This window comes from Amblyomma americanum, chromosome 4 (assembly GCF_052857255.1).
Source record: "Amblyomma americanum isolate KBUSLIRL-KWMA chromosome 4, ASM5285725v1, whole genome shotgun sequence".
NCBI lineage: Eukaryota > Metazoa > Arthropoda > Arachnida > Ixodida > Ixodidae > Amblyomma > Amblyomma americanum.
In genome coordinates, this window is record NC_135500.1 from 176,469,998 (window position 1) to 176,489,461 (window position 19,464).

The 19,464-nt window shown below is 48.6% G+C and overlaps 1 protein-coding gene across 2 annotated transcripts in view; it reads right to left on the reverse strand.

Annotated features, from left to right (window-relative positions):
* Lgr3 (Leucine-rich repeat-containing G protein-coupled receptor 3) overlaps positions 1 to 18,269 on the reverse strand; it is a 122,948-nt gene extending 104,679 nt beyond the window's left edge. Inside the window, exon 1 of one of the 2 annotated variants that reach the window (XM_077662351.1) lies at positions 17,805 to 18,269. In XM_077662351.1, the coding sequence (XP_077518477.1) occupies positions 17,805 to 17,901 (97 nt within the window). In that variant the 5' untranslated portion in view covers positions 17,902 to 18,269. The remainder of the gene's footprint in view (positions 1 to 17,804) is intronic. The other variant, XM_077662352.1, reaches the window with a different exon arrangement.
* Positions 18,270 to 19,464: the final 1,195 nt, after the last annotated feature.

The window sequence follows — 19,464 nt, forward strand, 5'->3', positions numbered from 1 at the left end:
AAAAAAATATTACAAGTTCCGCTCTCCACTACGGCTTCTCTTAATATCCTGGCTTCATTCTTCCTGAAACGCCGCAAGTAAAGCAGACATTCAACATTATTTGAGCCAATTTACTTTTAGAAAAAAATAAGGATAATAGAGCGTTTTGTCAGAATTATGCCATATTTAAATTTTGAACGAAGTGTCGCAGAGAAGGTCTAGATTGTGCTTAGTAGAATGAGGAAATGCTTACTCAAGACAGAGGATTTTTATGCTGATATATTAACCTGGAGACCCAAGGAAGTTGGCAATTTAGAAAAATGCTTAGCGAGATAGGGGCATAAGGAAGTGACAGGAGAGCTCGAAGAATACAAGCACAGGCAAATGTGCACGGGAAGGTGGCGAGATGTTACTGAGGCCAGTCAATCTCAGATTCGTACTTTAGCTGTACTCGACCGATCGTTGCCTCTCCGCTCGAGGAGCAGAATTCCATAATGGAGCCTAATCACTTAGTGCGATGATGTTGGTGAATTTTTATGGCGCAAGGGCATCTATGGCCAAAGAGCGCCATGACACAAGGTATATTTTTACTTCTCAAGGTGGGGTCAAAGACCCATTTTCCAAGCATTTCACCCTAAATAAGCCGAGCACCAGACCAGGGGAAAGCTTGCCCCATCGTATCACTGGGGATCGAACCCCGCACCTCCCGCATGCGAGGCGGATGCTCAACCACTCGGCCACCGCTGCGGTCTAATCGCTTAGTGAGTAGGGGTGTGCCAATATTCGAAAGTTTCGAATATCGAGTGCAATGATAGATAGATAAAGAGGAGGAGGGAAAGGCAGGGATGTTAACCAGAAAGGGGTTCCGGTTGGCTACCCTGCACAGTGGAAGAGGGATTAGGGGACTAAAAGGAGGAAGAGAGAAGGGGAAAAAGGCATAACACACACACACAGGCACAACGCTGTCACAATTTGTCACTCAATCCAGTCGCTCTCAAGTAGGCAAAGAGTGCCTTGTATGCCTTGAGGGCAGTCGACTGCTGTGGCCACGGACCGAGGATATTTTGCTCTGTTAATGGGCGAGGATCGAGTGCAATGTCCTGCTATTCAAGTAGCCGAATGAATAGAACACTGCTTGTGCAAAATTATTCGGTACGAATCGCATACGATATCAAGTTAGGCACGCCGTAGTGTTCTTCGATGACTGTAGAAAACAGGGCCCACTCCAGCGCCGCACAGCGTGCTCCCGCGATTGCTCTGTGCGTTCAGCGCGGCGACGATGTTCATTTGTGTGGCGGCGTTAATAATGCTCGAACATATAGAGTCCTCCGAGACTGGGTGACGCGGCAGAGTTCAGCCAGGCTTAGCATGCCCGATATCGGAGGTCGCTCTCACCAACTGATATGTGGGGCTAGTTTGTTCGCCGTCGTCGTCAGTAGCAAAAGGTAACTTTCTTATGCCCTGGCATGACCGGCACATAGTCGATATGCTGATTTGTGCTGTGTGCCCCTAGTGGCAATAACTGTTGTGTTTTGTGACAGCATTAATTCCATGAGCTATAGCTGCGCTCCTAGCACTTCGCTATTTTGCATTAATATTTGTTTCGTACCAATATTCGCACAAATATCGATTAACCATTCCAATATTCGATCAGTCGGGACCGAAGCTAGACTATTTGTATTCGATTCGGTTACGAGAAAGTACTATTCGCACATCACTGTAGTTAGCGATCTCACTGCCATGCTATCGTTTATTATTTTTTCTTCATGGCAGATTCGGAGCTACGTATAGTCTTAAGATTTTCCAAAATCCCCAGGCATTAGAAGCAAGATCTATTATTTCAGTCGTCATTCTCATCATGATCAGCCGAGTTCGGCCCACTGCAGGACAAGGCAAGGAGTCCTCTCGGTGACCTGATATTCACATTTTGTGTCAGCCCCGGAAACAGTATTCCTGCGAAGTTGCTACGCTTACACATGCACACACTCTCAGTTTTCAACTGATAATTCTTCCATAAGTTCTTAGGATTTCATGTCTTGTTTATGCCCCTTTCTTCTTTCGGCTAGAATATTCCCACTCACTTGATATGTATAAGCTTCGAGCCTTGTGTTCATTACCGAACGTAAGGCCCACCGCGAGGCGAGCAGTTGAAATGCGATGATAGAACTAGCTGCAGCGCGATCAGAAACGTACCGAGAAAAAAACACACTCGACAAGGTCGTGCGCTGTCGTTGTTTGTTCTATCTTTTACGTTTCTATTCGCGTGCAGCTAATTTTATTAGGTATGAATCAACTTGCCCAAAAAACTGTTCTGCTCCAGCAAAATGCGTTAAGCTTAGCGTTAATTTGAGTAGCCCAATATTTCAAACTTGCATAACTATGAGCACCTCTCGCTCCCAATATCCACGCCCTCTACCATCATAATAAATTTATATCTGAAGTGAAATATGCGCCGCGCGAATTTCTCGAAGAACATTTTTATACTCGCTACTTTTACTCGTACTCTCATCGTCGTCTATAAAAAAAAAATGAAAATTCACTATTGTGTGCGGGAGGAAACGGAATGATTCTTTTTTTTTCTTGTTATTATTTGTGGACAGCTGGTGAAGCTTACTTTATTTTGGTAATCTTCGACTCACGCCAAGATAAAGCCGCCGCGGTGGTTCAGTAGTTATGGCGCTCGGCTGCCGACCCGAAAAACGAGGGTTCGATCGCAGCCCCGTTGATCGCATTTCGATGGAGGCGAAATGCTACAAGCCCGTGTACTGAGCGATGTCAGTGCACGTTAAAGAACGCCAGGTAGTCGATATTATCCGGAACCCTTCACTATGGCGGTCGTTATAACCTGAGTCGCTTAGGAACGTTAAACCCCATGAGAACTAAAAAACAATCACGCGGAGATAAAAGACTCAGCCAAGCGCGAAAACCGCGCCTACAAAGGACCGCATGAAGGCAGTCATATGCTCACTCGCAGCTCCAACACGAGCTCGCGTTTCACAGCTAACTAGCAAACGAAACGTAACGACCTTCACTAAACAGATCGAACGAACAATCTCCGGCGGTAAACCAGCGCCTACCTGTTGCGGACGCACTTGTTTAAATAGCCAGTTTGTGTATGCGCATGTTTCCTTGCGTCTTGTTTTCCCTTTATTTTTCCTCGACGCACGCATTGATCGACGATGGAACAGGTAAGGCTGGTAGATAAGGTCGGCTGCCGGCTTGTACACTGTGTCAAGACGCGCAATGCTCGAGCAACTAATAGGGCGGGTCGCTCGTTAATCTTAATCTGGCAAGCCACAAAATGCCGAAGCATGTGGATTGAAGGGGGAAAAAACCGCTAAGTTGTTTGCGTGCACGCGTGAGTGTGAACGAAGGACTTTTCTTGATCCTTTTTTCTAAAGATGACTAATCGTTGTGACAGCGGTAATTAGCCATTTTTCTTTGAACTGATAACCACCGACTATTCGTTGAGAAAAAACAAATGGTGATTGCACTGAGCCGCTCCACAGCAACGCAAACAGGTCCATTCAGCAATGAACATCATTAAATAAGTTTTAGAGCACCTTAAGAGGCCCATTCAGCATTAAATATGATTAAATAGTCTTTAGAGCACCTGAAAGAGGTCCATTAGGCAATGATCATCATTAAATAGGATTTGGAGCGCTTGAAACTGGCTCATTCGGCAATGAACATTATTAAATAGGCTTAGAGCACTTGAACAGGCCCATTCGGCATTGAATATCATTAAATAAGTTTAGAGCACCTGAAACAGGTTCATTAGGCAATGATCAACATTAAATAGGATTTTGAGCACTTGAAACAGGCCCATTCGGCAATGAACATCATTGCGTACTATTTTTTCGCTTGTCGCAATATGTCAGTGGAGAGAAAACTTAGTTTTATATTTGGTTCCAAACCACTGGTAAATTAATCGTCTCTTATTGCATGTATTAATGTGATAATATTACTTGACGTTGTTGAAAAGAAATCACAAAGCCCGAACAATAGTTTCGCAACGTAAAGCGTGTGTGGTTTGTCTACAAAAGTGCGCTTCACAATATGCCTTTGGTTTCATTCAACCATATACAAAAAAGGACGTATGAAAGCATTGCCTAAGATTAAACTAAAATAAAATTAGGAAAAAACTTTCTTTTTAAGGCTCGTACACTTGAGGGACAGACTTGCAATACCAGAATGGTGCTTTACAAACTAACACTCTGCTGGCAGTAATAAATTCGCATTCGGCTACGAAAACCGCGAGCGATATGGAAAACTAAATAGCCTGAACTGATCCATCCAACGTAAAACAGGCTCTCAGAAATTCAGCGAAAGGCACGAGCACATGTTTTCACACCAGGTCTCCACGAGCCCAGACTCGGCCTCTGCCATCGCTAATCAATACCATAAGCTTTAAGCCAGGAGCAAAATGTCTGAGTAGCTCCGCTAGCTCAACAACACATGCCTGATTCCCCCCTTCTGACAGATCTCATTAATATTTTGTGACGCTCAAACAGATCGACATCGATCTGTAATCGGGTGGAGTCTCAGCAGCGACCCCATGATGTCGCGACCATTTATTTTCGCTAATGGGTACTCGACACACAGCTAATGAGGGCTGCAATGTTAACATATGCGAAGACAGGCAGTCTGCGTAGGCAAAAGTTAATTGGTCGTGAAATGGGTCGGTGATTAATGTTCTCCAGAAGCACGCGCAGGTTTGAGTGTCGTCACGAAGAGGAATAAATTGTGTGCGATCTTAATTCTCGTCACTGCTTTTCTTTTGTTTTCTCTCTTTTACGGGCGCTCTGACCACAATGTTCACTTTGTGCTCTTGGCTCCGCTCTTCTCGAGTGCACCTTTATAGATAATCATGCTATGTTGTACGTAGGAATTCTCATGTTACTTTTACTGTGTAGGATTTTTGTCAGTTGATTGAGTCTCATAATGAGGCAATATATCAAGAAAGGAAAAAAAGGTATGCCGCAACACGTGAACAACATTATCAGCTACAAACATGTCTCCAAAATCGAAAGAGTATCTGGAAATTTGTGAAAACTGTCATCATTAGCGGAGCGCGTGAAGAATGTTCACGCGAGTAGCTATGTTGTTGGAGGGGAACAATAAACAACAACAACAAGAACAAACGCGAGATCCGTTTGCCATCCTAGCACCCATAGATGCCTCACAAGGCTATTTCCGCAACCAGCAACATTGTGTTAACGTTTTGGCGACGAGGATGGTTCTGCGGACAGGCTACGCAGCGACGCTATGAACGTGATCTTATGGCAGCCAGGCTCTATACAACCTTGGTGTTATAGGGCAGCACTGTGAAGAAAGAATTACATTCTTGGCGTTGAAAAGTACGCGTTCCCCGATAAATTTCATATTGCAGCCCTACGAATAATTTCGAAATAAAAGATGAATTTTATCGTTTCAGTCCATTTTTTATGGCGAATATATCTCTGAAAACAGAACAATTAGAAAAAAACGAACAAGCCGAGAGAGAACCCGTAGCATAAACTCCCTCGACAAAAAAATTTTGGTGACAACTGCAAATGTCCTGGCCACTAGCTAAAGATTCTACTGCCGAAAACAAAAAATCAAAACGCAATCAACGCTCTAACAGACTCTGACCTCAGTGTTCAGTCGTGAAGAAAGATAATACCCTCGTTTGGGGTGGAACTCACTCAACCAATGTCCTTTGCGCGTACCAAGAACAACCCACAGCTAAAAAAAAAAAGAAAGTTCAATAACATTGCAGCTCAATAACAACAGCAGACTAAAAACCGCTGAGCGGCCAGATCGTAGAATACACGTCCTATAGGAAACTGCGGGTGGCAGACTGGCTGCTTTAAGTGCTGAGAGAGAGGTACCACATGGAAACGAAATGCACGGAAGTTAGCTCTACATGTTGGCCACACAGTGCCGACAGAAGAGGGATAACGAAAAGACAGCAAGGAGATAAAACGCATGCCCATAAGATTGCTCCCAAGGCCCATAAACGGCTCTCCAGGCGTGTTACACTTCGGATAGCGCTTCAGCAGTCGACTGCTGAGTTCGTGTGCAGCCAGTGAGCTTCACACGTGAGCAGGGTATGAAACTAGTCGTTAGTGCTTATAAAGATTTACTCCTGAGCGCGCGAAAGCCTCTCAGAGAGCCGAACCGTTCACGAGCCGTTGAAGGCCGCTCACGGCCATGGTGGTTCTCTCGAACATAAGCAAAGGTTGCGCGTTTTATATATAATATAATTGGTTTTTGGGGAAAGGAAATGGCGCAGTATCTGTCTCATATATCGTTGGACACCTGAACCGCGCCGTGAGGGAAGGGATAAAGGAGGGAGTGAAAGAAGAGAGGAAGAAGGAGGTGCCGTTAGTGGAGGGCTCCGGAATAATTTCGACCACCTGGGGATCTTTAACGTGCACTGACATCGCACAGCACACGGGCGCCTTAGCGTTTTTCCTCCATAAAAACGCAGCCGCCGCGGTCGGGTTCGAACCCGGGAACTCCGGATCAGTAGTCGAACGCCCTAACCACTGAGCCACCGCGGCGGGGGCGCGCGTTTTGCAGCTATGCTCAATTGCGCGGCAGTGGCAGAAGTGCTGCGGGTGAAGTTGGCTGAAACTATAACATGCACAGACGAAACTCATTCCCTGATGGCAGCCTGGCACAGATATGTTGCACCCATCTACGGTTTAGGTGCGTCTGTAAGCGCTGCACTGGTGGAATGTTGTTCAAGTGCTGATTACGTAAGAGTCAGCAAAGCGGCGTATGCTTTGCTGGGAATATGAAGTGCGGCCATTTCTGACGCGACTGTGCCGTGAGGCAACATTTTCTGTCTGGTTTGGGTGTATTTTGTAGGAAAATGGTTTTTAAGGGCTCAGCAGGTACTCACGCGACTTTTTAGTGCACCCTAAAGCAAATAGACTTCCTGTGCAGGATACCGTACTGAGAAACCCCATGTGCATACTGTTGTCCTAGGTCACGGAAAACTAACCGAAGGCTAATGCGAAACAGCTACGGCATGCTTACGAGTAGCAGGGGAAGCCAATGCAACCTGCTTTCTGCCCCAATTCCCGCAGCCGACAGGTCTCCTTGGACTGGCCTACACAGACCCTCGAAGCTGAAATGTTGCTGCCGAGCCCGCCTTTAAAAGAACACTGAGGGCAATTAGTCCACAGTTTAGGGAATCTCCCAATGTGGAGTACCTGTACTCCAATCTACTCCGGAGTCGGACGAATTTTTCTTCAACTGCAAAGTTTCTGTGAAATAAGCATAGCTCTCCTTTTGTATCTGCACGGCTGCGATTAGGCGGATGCTATTGAGAAATTTCTCGCTAACTGAGGACAGTTCCGTTCAGTTTTTATCCTCAACAAAAATCAACCACATGATTATTTCTGTCTAGGTTAATGTTTGTTCGGCACCAAAACGACGCATTTGTTGGTGATAAAATTGGGGCTGCATGACCATCTCTTGCTTTCTGATTTAATTTGCTCTCCTGCAGTTGGTAGGTGCTCCTGGCTACGGAAGCTGGGAGGGGATAGGGGGAGGGGGGATGTTGGCGCCACTCGAGGCGTGGCAGGAGCACCGTCATTGTACCGCTCACTTGCACAACGCGCCCGACTCCCATGGTACGACGCTGGCGGGGCGTCGCCGATTTTATTGATGATGGCGCGCGACAACGCATTTGACACGCCTGACGAGCTTTATATTGGCTCTAATTTCTCCTCGAGAAAGAAACTGTGTGTGTGTGAGGGGGGGGTGCGCGATGAATTGCCGAAGCAAGGCCCCTTTGACACGTGCGGACTGGATGCAACGGCAGCAGGGTGCGTAACTACGGCGCCTTGACCATACCGGCCGTGCCTGTGGTAGATCGTCACCTTGCCCACACCAAAACGCATTCATCACTGCTGCAGTCACGACCAAATGAAACAAAGAAGAAATTAATTTTTACATAGTACGGCTTCAGGATTTATGTCATGCCTTTTTTTTTTACTGTCACTCGATTAAAGCTCATGACGTCAGTTTAAAACGGACTCCATGAATACATTTGGGAAGTGAATGGAGGTATAGCCTAGCCTTAGGGATCCGAGCCTACAAAATGGTCTTGACGTCAACGCTGTCTGCTTGCGAAAACTGCCAGTGGTGCCTTCATTTCAATGTTGATCTTTTCTAGTTTACATAAGCTCCGCTTTATGTGACATTAGCATCTTTGCCAATAGAACGCGATCACCAGTCGATGCAGGTCAACTTAAACATGTCCGCTGTGTCAGTTCAAGTCTGCCCGCTTGCCACCTCATCCAAATAAGACATGCGCGGAACGGAAGTATTGATACAAAAGCTTCGAGGCGCAATCCAGATCTTGCCTCGGGTGGCAGCAGAGACAGGAAATTACAAATATAAATCCCGCCTAGGGCAGGCAGAAACGACGAGGAGGCATTCGCTGCTCGAAACGTTTTCTCGTGATTGCGGCTGATCGAGAAAGACATCGAAGAGCGGCTTGTTCGGAAAGGGGATCACGTAAATTATGCGTGCCGACGATTTGGCCGTTTAATCTCGCGGGGTGATCAGAATGCGTCGTGTGGGGCGAGTGCCGGCAGAGTCGTTGACACGTCTTATCTCGAAACGCAGGTTCCCTTGAGCCCTAAAAATGAAACACAAGAACAAGAAGTATCAAAGGTTACCCACGACGGCGGTTAAAGATCTCCCGAATGGGTTTCTCTGCTTTGCACGGTTGCGCTTGATGTGATTGAGCCTACTGACAACGTCTGCGTAGGCCTTGTGCCGCTTACGAAGACTTTGAGACCAGCAACGAAAGGCTATGCGGAAAGAAAAGCCTAGCTTCTATATCTTGAACCCAGGCGAACGTATAAGCGCCATTTATTTTGATTTCCTACATGCCCGAACACCCATTCACCACACTTTAACTGTCTTCCGGAAACCTGCTGTTTTCGCGTCATGAATAGAGACTTCAGACTGAAAATAACGCTATAGTCGAATACGAATAAAAAACGAAGCGAATTTTCTCCGTCAAAGGACCCCCTTCCAGCCAATGGCGTCGGCCAATTCTCATGAACCTGCTAGCATGACAATGGAGGCAGCGGCATAACTATGCAGGGAGCGGACTATTCCCGACCATGGAAGGAGGGTACTATCCCGTTTCATCTGCCACTCCCTGCATTGTCACGCTAGCAGGCTCATGAGAATCGGCTGACGCCATTGGCTGAAAGGGGGTCCTTCGACGCAGAAAAGCCGCTTCGTTCTTGAGTTGCATCCGACTGTAGTACATCATCTGGTGCTACTTTCATCTGCCACTATTGAACTTATAACAAGCCCACTAGTTTACTCGAAGGAGCATATCTTCCGCAAGCTCTGACCTCTCTTGAATATTTTTGCGGGAGGCGTTGTTTTCTTCACCGGGTTGTTCTAAATAACAGTTTCGCAACGAACAAGCGTCTTGCCTTTGTATCAGTGGTAAAAAAGATGGATCCCTACACACCTTCCCTGATGTGACTGCGTCCTTAAATGTTTAATATCCTCTGCAGTATACGGTTAACGGTGCACCGATCACGCCTTTTTAGAGCGACACGGTGCTCTGAAACACCTTTTGAGGGGAGTACATAAGCTCGCTCAATCACTGCATTCTCTCGTCAAGGACACCTGAGCCAAATAATACACTTCTACACGCAGCAGACAACCAACAATCGCGCGAGGAAGTTGCCGAGTCCTTTCCAGAGACTTCTATTATGCTCGCGCCGTCCTCAGTCGCGCGCTGCTGCGTAATTCAGCCAGGAGAAGGCTGTAAGATTCTTTCAGGCGTCAGGCAACTACCATAGCCGCTGCCAGTCAGCCGCTCCGGCGGGTCAGGAAGCTCCTGCCCCCCCCCCCCCCCCCCCCCCCTCCCGGCGAATTCCCGCACGCGTCGGCAGTCGGCGGAGGAGCGGCGACCTTTGAGCGTGTAAAAAGTCACGAGAGGAAGGCGCCAAGACATTGAAATTAATATTTTGACTACAGATAGCTTAGATTCTACGAAACGCATCTAAAAAATTCTTGCTGGAGGATGTTCGTGAAGCGGCGTCCGTTAACATCGCAGGATCGTCGCACCTTTTTTTTTTTATTAGAGCCCCTTCAAGGCGCATCATTATAGGTAACCCTCAGTGTAATCAGTCGCTTCGTGAGAAGCGTTTACTATAAGTATACAATTGCTCGTCTAACTAAAGATCACTACAGCCAAAGCAGATACCAAGCTTAGATCCCCATTGCAGATTCTCGCTGAATTCACCGCGCCAAGCCATAGCTTAACTGACCACATTTTTTTATTCGTACGAACTTAGTTCACCGGACGACTAAGGCGAGGAACGTATCTTCATATACGGACGTTAGAGGCTCGCCTTTAGGAGGACATGGCCGTTTTCTTGGTCCCGCTCACTAGAAAATTGCAGTGTATGCCCTGTGACAACAGTCTGCCTCGATCCCTACACTGGGCACCCTTGTCCCTTTTGTCCCTGTTTCATAGCGGCTCGTAAGTAGTAGTGACTGGCATTATGCTGCGGAACCTTTTTTTTTATTCCTGGTTGGTATTGGAACGCACAGTTCAACGTCCCGAAGTGAGACATGAGTCTGTAAGACGCCGTAGGGAAGGGCTCCGGATTAATTTAGACCTCCGGGGGTTCATTACTGTGCGGCGATATTGCACCTCCAAAGGGCGTTTTCGCTATTCACCTCCGTCGAAATGCGGCCGCCACGACCAGGATTCGATCTCTCGACCTTGGGGTCAGCAACCCCCCCCCCCCCCCCCCCCCCCTCAAGTAGAGGGTCGCAAGCGGCTAGCGCGAACTTTCCCCCCCGGACGGTCTGCTGCGCTTGGAGGTTGTAATTAGCAAATGTTTCCCGACACCAATATTTAGCCCGGTAAACCCCAAGCATCGAAAACTTCGGATAAAATTGATGAACTTCCATGGTTTTCGTTAAAAATGGCACCTTCATCGTAGTAGAAATGTAAAAAAAAGCTTGCATATTTCTTAAAAAACAAAGCGCACTACGGCAAAATTAGACTAAGCTATTTTGGATAATTTCTACATGTCCAATGACGATAAAACTTGCTGCAAATACCGAGGCGCATGGGATAAAACTACAGCAGAAAATTAAATATCTCCTTTATCTGCAATTCCAGCATTACGAGGACTGAAATTTCGCGCTTTTTCGTCATTAGGATTACCTCATCCATGAATTCATCTTTCACCAGGTGTGCTGCACCTCTGCAAGCAGATACATTGATCTTGGTTTTGCTAAACGTGTTGCAACTACTCTTTTTTTTTTTTCAAGTGTGTTGTCAACATATCTAGTTCCCTGAGTATAAATTAAAATAGTTGACATTTTCACGCTCCGTATCACTAAATATATGTCGGGCTTTAAGGGGATATTTTTGTCGCCTTAACGCTTCTGTGTCTCAGCAGTTGCTGCCAGGCAACGCTTCGCCGCTGAGTCTTTTTTCAACAGGAATTGAAAAAAGCACTTCGGAAACGCTCTCCTCAAAACCCTATTTTTTTTTTTCAAAAAAAAAAGAACCCAATTGCTAACAGTCGAACGGTTCTTCAGAGATATTGTCGTCACGAAGATCAAAAACAGCTTAATTACAGAAACTAGGCGAGTAACAAAGGTTGCCAGGAGCTTTTCGAACAAAGGCACTGCAGCTCGTAATTAAGTAGATTGCCTGTCGGGACGTTTTCTACGTTTGTTAAGTTGCAGCTTGCAGACGGAAAATCTTGTTAGCACTCATCAAAGCACATCTTCATTGCGATGCGTTTCTGAGAAGCTTTTTTCATGGCGAATTAACAAGATGCGTTAGCTACACGCCGACTAATAGATTTGCACTGACGAGTCAACAGCCCATGAAAGCCACATCGGTGCCTGCTTCTGCCTATGCCAGGCACTGAGCGCTCTCATTTATGCTTGGTAAATTTTCTGTCACACAGTGAGCACGTAAGCAATTAACTAAAAAGCGGTTTTTGCAGCTGGTGCTATGCAGAGCAAATTTTGGTACTGTTTTCGTTGTGGTTACACTGAGTGAGTGAGTGAGTGAGTGAGTGAGTGAGTGAGTGAGTGAGTGAGTGAGTGAGTGAGTGAGTGAGTGAGTGAGTGAGTGAGTGAGTGAGTGAGTGAGTGAGTGAGTGAGTGAGTGAGTGAGTGAGTGAGTGAGTGAGTGAGTGAGTGAGTGAGTGAGTGAGTGAGTGAGTGAGTGAGTGAGTGAGTGAGTGAGTGAGTGAGTGAGTGAGTGAGTGAGTGAGTGAGTGAGTGAGTGAGTGAGTGAGTGAGTGAGTGAGTGAGTGAGTGGTCATTTTCTTGGATGGCTCTTAGCCTTGAAGGAAATATAAAACTCCTCTCCGGCTAGATGAACGTACGTCGGTTAACCATGTGCCCGAAAGCCTCCTGTTAGTAGGCTAGTTTTCTCATGCCTTTGTCAGACTAAAAGCAAGAAAGACGACAGTGAGATGCTTCCCTGGACCCGCATTTCGGGCCTTTGTTAATGAACACATGAACAAAATAACGGTTGATTACTGCTCACTGTACGAAGTAAACAGCGGGTAAATTAAGATGAAAAACAAAGCTTCTGCCCTCTCTCTTTTTTTCATTTTATAAAAAAAAAATTCTCGCGTTTAATACGATACCTGAGTTGGACATCGACGTAAAAATGGGATTCATATTTCACGGGAAGGTCCTGCCAGCTGTTCAGAAATCGCAGACCTTGCCTGTCGCAAGCAGCGGAGTCGTTCAGTCGACCCACGGCCACTCGCCACCCCACCCTGCTTTTTTTTTTAAGGGGGTGCGTTTTCAAACACCATTTTTGAGGAACTCTAAAAGCGACTTGTTATTCTATTGAGAAACGAAAAGTGAGGATAACACTCGCCCAGCCCAAGCGCGCTTGTTTACCCCATTTTTGACGAGTCGGCACAGAGAAGGAAAAAGAAACGAGAGCCTCAAGTCGTAGAAAAATTGGCTCCTGTGGTGATGCGTCTCTTTGAACGGAGAGTGGTACCACTTCCGTTAGAGTGCGCGTGACGGTAGCGTATGACTTACGGACTTGCGACCTGCCATCAGCGAATTGCTCTGGCTCTTTTAATGTTTTATTAGGAAGACAGTAGCGGGGATGATCAAGTATTGCTACGGACAGTAGCCGCAGCTACGTCCGGTTCTCTATTATTGGCATAGGAAGGGGAATAAGACTTGCAAAAGACAGGAGGAAAAGAGAAGTGCATTTACTATACATGTAGACATCGCACGAAAAAAAAAAGCATGTGTCGTAGGGACGGCACTTCCAGCCTACACACTTTAAGTATGACAGTAACGCGCTGAGAAGTCTTTCTTTGGCCTGCCCTCGCTTATAATAGCGACTAATACAAACTAAGCAGACAGGAGTAAGCAGGTGAGTGGGCGATCAATAACATTTCCCGCAGCGGTGGGTATATACAGGCTGCGGTACGCCAGCAGTTCCCGCGTTCTCTGGAAGCGACTGTGGGATAGCCGGTGGCGTCGCGCCGGCACTGCCGTCGGTGACCGATGAGGCAGAGAGCCGTCGACTTTGCCGAAGGGAGCGAGGATGTGCTGCGAGTGGTGTCGAAAGAGGAAAGAAAGAGCTTTCCTGGCATTTCTGAATTTGCCTATCCTCGCACGCCTCCGTAAGCTGCCGACGCCGGGGGCCCCCCTCATCTTCTCTCGGGCCCCCGCCGTGTTTTTCTTGTCCCGCCGCGGTGTCTACCAGTGCGGCGTTTTCTCGCCAACCTGGCACAAGTTGGCGCCCACTTTAAGCTAGACCGCGTGACAGCTTCGAGAGGGCTGTGACGCACTTTACCCGCGCAACTTTTTCTCGAGAAGCGGCTGGTTGTTTTGGGCTTCACTTTGTTTTAAATTTGTTTTCTTTTTCTTCGTTCCGGTCGTCGTGGCCGCTAAACCCTACTGCGAGCTGTTCTTGCGCTCTCGTTGGGGTTGCTAGAATCATACTCACAAACAAAGCGAGCACGGGATTGCCGATAAGCAATGACAACGAGAAAGGCGCTAGCGATCGTGCTGTGGATCTCGCCAGAGTGCTTTACGCGCCGTTTGAGTGCTGCCATCGATGTGCGCTGGCATCTTGGGCTGTTAGGTTAGGTTAGGTTAGGTTAGGTTAGGTTAGGTTAGGTTAGGTTAGGTTAGGTTAGGTTAGGTTAGGCTGCACGATGCAAGAAGCACGGTGTTGATAGGAAAATAAGGCTGTTAGGCTAGAGGTTTGGTCACTATAATGCACAGATTGTCGTTAAGGAGAGAAGACAGGCTGACAAATTTCCTCATATTAGGAACATATTAAGTGAGCGAAGCGGCATGGTATAATAACAAATACTTCGAATTATTAACACATAGACCGAAGAAGAAAAGGAGAAATAAAAGCGAGTTAATCAGAAGATTCCGGTTAAACACACTGTACTGGGGAAGCAAAGAAAGGATATACGGGGGGTGTACAGGAGAAACAAAAACTGATGGGGAGGGGGACGTATGCGCGGCAGCTATTAGCGACCACGGCATTTGACCGAAACTAAAACGGCCTGTGAGGGCAGCAACAGGAGCACGCTCAACTGAGATGCGGGCTGAAATGGCGACCACACCCCTCACGGCAAAACGCGGAAACAGCTGGAAGACAGAGTGCTCAACGGGTGGTCCGTGCCGCCTCCTCTCGCGTGGGGCTCCTGTCTTGACAAATGCGAGCTTAGAGAACGAAAAATGGCCCGTGCGCGAGACTATTACACTGCTGTCGCACCACCAATATCGACTGCCATTGAACGGTACCACCGCTGAAGCTGCCGCACTCGGTTGGCGCCGATGAAAGGCCGCTGTTGCAACACAGCGTGAAGTAATTGCCTCGCCAACCAGTCGGCGGCGATAAGCTGAAGCAGCGCGGCCGCTGTAAGGCTTTCAAGCTACAGCAACGAGCCACCGAGAGCTTTGCCGCGTCACTCCTCAGTGATCACCTCGGGACGGGTTTCTCGAGTATGGCTCTCTCAAAGATCCGTTCTCCTCGAGACAGTTATCTTTCTTCTATTTCGCTTTTTTGGGCGCGCGGCCGTAAGCACGAGTGGAAGCAACGCTTCGCTCCCACTTAAGTTATCCCCGCTGTAGTCATAAAGACATTGTAATTTTTTCTGTCGCAGTGGATGAGGTCAGGCATACAAGAAGAGAAACTGCATTGCGGTTATCGCGAATATTACGTGGTGTGGTGTGGTGTGGTGTGGTGTGGTGTGGTGTGGTGTGATGTGGTCCGTCCGTCCGTCCGTCCGTCCGTCCGTCCGTCTGTCTGTCTGTCTGTCTGTCTGTCTGTCTGTCTGTCTGTCTGTCTGTCTGTCTGTCTGTCTGTCTGTCTGTCTGTCTGTCTGTCTGTCTGTCTGTCTGTCTGTCTGTCTGTCCGTCCGTCCGTCCGTCCGTCCGTCCGTCCGTCCGTCCGTCCGTCTGTCTGTCTGTCTGTCTGTCTGTCTGTCTGTCTGTCTGTCTGTCTGTCTGTCTGTCTGTCTGTCTGTCTGTCTGTCTGTCTGTCTGTCTGTCTGTCTGTCTGTCCGTCCGTCCGTCCGTCCGTCCGTCCGTCCGTCCGTCTGTCTGTCTCTATGTCTTACTGTCTGTCTGTGTCCGTCCGTCCGTCCTAAACACTCTGCGGACATTTGACCCGTGCAACGTCTGCAGGAGCAAGGCTTTAGAAGACAGCCATGGCTGACAGGATCATTCACACCAGAGGCGCAGGCCTCTGAGGTAAAGAAAGAGCTTCTTTCTCGTCCTCCACCTCCACAAAAAAACAAACAAAAGCCAGACTAGCATCACAACAGCTCGCATTTTCGAGTGTCCTTTCTGCAGGATGTTTTAATTTCCTTCCAGGAGCCGAAAACCTTTCCTTCGGGCCGCCAGAAGACTGCTGCCGCTGTCAATGGCGGCCGAACCCTGGTACAGCATCATGAGAAACATAAAACTCACTCGCACAAATACTGGCAGCAAGTATACACTTAGAAAACGGAGTTATTCGACAACGTTTACAATTCAACTTATAAGCATCAAAATCATACGACGATAAAGGGTGACTAATCCTAACTACTGCCTTCAACTACCATAGAGCGTACAACTTGGCATTGTTCCTTTTAAGGGCTTGTATTTTAAGAACGAAAGCGTGTTGCACATAGAAGGCGTTTTTTTGTTGTTGTTGTTACTTCGGTGGCATCGATTGCGTGTCGAGCTTGCATAGCGCGAGCAACGGGTTCGCGCTCCTCTCGTTACCTTCCGGAAGCGTGGAAACTGACGCGCTTAAAAAAAACACTCCTGTGTAATAACAAATAGAAGCCACGTGCACGACAAGACCATACAAGGCCTCCTCTGCCTGCTTCTGCGAGTCCTTTGGCGCCGGCGCTGGTCGAGCCACGGGGCAGCCTGCCGCTTTCCCGAGTCTGTGTGCTTTGCCGCCAGCGTCGCCGGTGCAGGCCCGGTGGTCTTGTTTGTACGAGCGCTCGGCACGCACGGAGCGGCGCGTGTGGGGTGGCATATCAATGAGTCGCGTGGTCGGGACACAACAATCGATCGCTGTCATTATCGGTCATTATGGGCGTTCCCGTACACGGCCAGTAATTGTTACGGTAACGACCAAACCGCCCAATTATCACACGTGCGTATAGAGCGACACGATTGAACGGAAGAAAATAGATGAATCAGGGTCTGGGTCGGCGACGAGGAGCAAGCTTGTTTGACAAATGTAATTAGCTTGTTTTGTTTTGTTTTTCCTGATTTCTGTGCGAACAAGAGCACCTGGAGGAGGTAGCTGCAGCAACAGTTTGTTCCAGATAGAGCTAGGAGCAGAAAAATACAGCAGCATTCTGCTGCTGCGCTCGCGTGGGAAATTAGTTGATTGTCGCTCCAGCCTTGGAGAAAGCTGCTGCTAGGAAGAATGCGTGTATTCATGGCGTTTTATGTGTCAGGTCAATTTTGTTTAGAAATTTAGCCTTCGTATTCTATATCCGCACACCTTCAGGCGAGTACCTAACAAGATACCGAAAAGTAAGAGGGTACCGAAGGTAGGGAACCGAAAGTGCAACAGGGTACCGAAAAAAAGTTGACATTAACTCCCGTTGATCTTTCGCGACGACGCCAAGTTGCTCTGACCTTTTCTCTCTTTTCTCTTTACTTCCTAATGTTTCAACGTTGGGATCTAGGCAAAAAGCGACTCTCACTTTCTTGCTTTACAGGTGAAATTGACCACTTATTAACTTTTTACAAGCAAATTTGTCGATCCCCATCCACAAGTGGTCAAACTTTAAAATCCGTTTTCTGCGCGCCATGCTTCTAAATGTCGTGCACTCAGTTCTGCGACCCGAGCATCTCACACCATTGAAATCATTTACTTGTATGGCATCGCAACAGAAACAAAACTTAGTTCGTTGACGTACCGTCAATTAAAGCCCAGTCCTTTTTTTTCCCCTTTTTTGCTGCACTGTGGTTGGTAGGGGCATTCGCGTCACCTCCAATTTTTGACAGTGCCTCTGCAATAGGTAGTCGTTTTCGCTTTCCCATTTAGTGTCACGGTACGAACTGCATTAATTTCGCCTACCATGCGCGAGGCTCTATTCTGTTGATGTTCTCTGCTCGTATGTTATTGAGAGCTTCGCCCCTTTGACACCAGAGCTCTCTAGGAACCAGATGGTGTCAGTGGTGGAGGAACAAAAGAACGAATAGTAAACAGTAGCAGGTCGTGCAGTACAGCTCGGAAAAAAAAAGCGAAAGTCATAAGCGAGCGACAGCTATCGTCGAGCGATGTCAGGAGGAGGGCTCACCGTCTTCCAGGCAGCAGCATCGGCAGGCGCACACGAGCACAGCGAATCCCACCAGGGCGACCGGTCGCGGCGGCGGACAGCGGCGCGTCGTCGTCATGCCGTCCACCCGAGCCACAGTTCGCAGCCGAGTCCGGGGCACAGACCCCTTTGACGGAAGGCCCCGCGTGCTGCCCGCGTGCGCTCAATCACTCGCGAGCCACAGCGCAGTTCCACGAAGAGAGAGCTCACCGAAGTCGCGCCGGCGGGGGCTCACGAAAAGAAAGTGGAGAAAAACAAACGCCGCTGAGGGAGCGAGGGTGGTGGTGGTCCGCCTGTTGCTGCTCGACGGTGCCGGGGGTGAGTGGCGGTGCTCAACCGGGCTCGGCTCGGGCCACGCCGTGGCGGCGCATGTCGCAGGTTCGGTGCGTCGTCTCGGGGTGCGCGCCCCGGCACGGTGCGGCGGGCGCTGAGGCGGCGCGCGCTGTGGCCGCGGGCCGCGGCTCCTCGCGCTCAAAAAGCCCCGCCGGCAGTGCTGCGCTGGAGCGGCGGCGGCGTGCGCCTCGCCGCTGGCTCCGCGCACCGGCCCAGCGTTGACGTAATGGTTCGGCGAAACGCCGCCGGCGGAGAGAGCGGCGGGAAGGGGAAACGGCGGCAGAGCCCGGAAGGCGAGAGGAGGAGGGCCGGCGAGGCAGTGGGTGTGCGAGGAGCTGGGGGAGGGCGGGATCAGCTGAGTCGCAAAGGCTCGCAGTGCGCTCTCGCTTGACTGAACCCCCGTGCTACACGTCGGTCTGAATGAACTCGTCGAGTCGAAAGTGGATGGACTTGCGTTGCACTCCAAGCGCAACAGGTGGCAAATCCCGTCCGCGAGAACTGGGAGACTAATAGCGAGCCTTCGCCCCTCTAACTTTCGTCTCGTAGGATGTGAAGGATGTGAAGGCGGCGTCTGTTGGACTGTACAAGTGACATCCAGCCTGGGAGAAGGATGTGATGATCAGACCTAAAACTAGACTTCAACACACTCGGACAGCAGAGTTTCAGACACCCTTCTACTAAGGCTAGTGGCTTCAGTGCTTCGGGGTTGTCCTCCTCCTGCGCTAGGTGTTTTTGCCTTACCCTGGTTTTTCACCTTGCTTTTTTCGCCTCTATTCTCCTTCGTTTCCACGCACCCCCCCCAGGGTTTTCGTGCGCCTCCAATGTTTCTCCAGGGTGCCTTGCTTAGGCGACGTCTTGGCGGCTGCCCTTGTGAGAACCATGTCACATTTATTGGGTACCGCCCTGCACTTTCTGTTGTGTTTTAGCTTTTGTTGTTGTTTGGTTCTTGTGCTCTGTACACTCACGTCCTTTGTCGCTCTCCCGGTTTTTCCTCTCCCTAGGAAATAAATTTTAATTTGCAATTCAGCTCTCGTCTGTGTCTCTCACTGTGTCCCGTCTCTTCAGCGGTGTGTCTCATCACTACGCGGCATTATGTCTCATTTCATCGGGGAATACACAAGTGAACTGGATGAAGACGTTTTTCAGTTTAGCCGCTAGGCCATCACATTTATTGATTATGGACAAAAAGCTCCATGAAACTGTACAAAAACGATGAGATGACGTGCAACAGCGCAGGAAGGAAAAAAGAGAGGCGGCCAAAGGAAAGCAGCGCCAGCGGGAAAGAGGAAATGGGCAGAGAGTGCGCAGC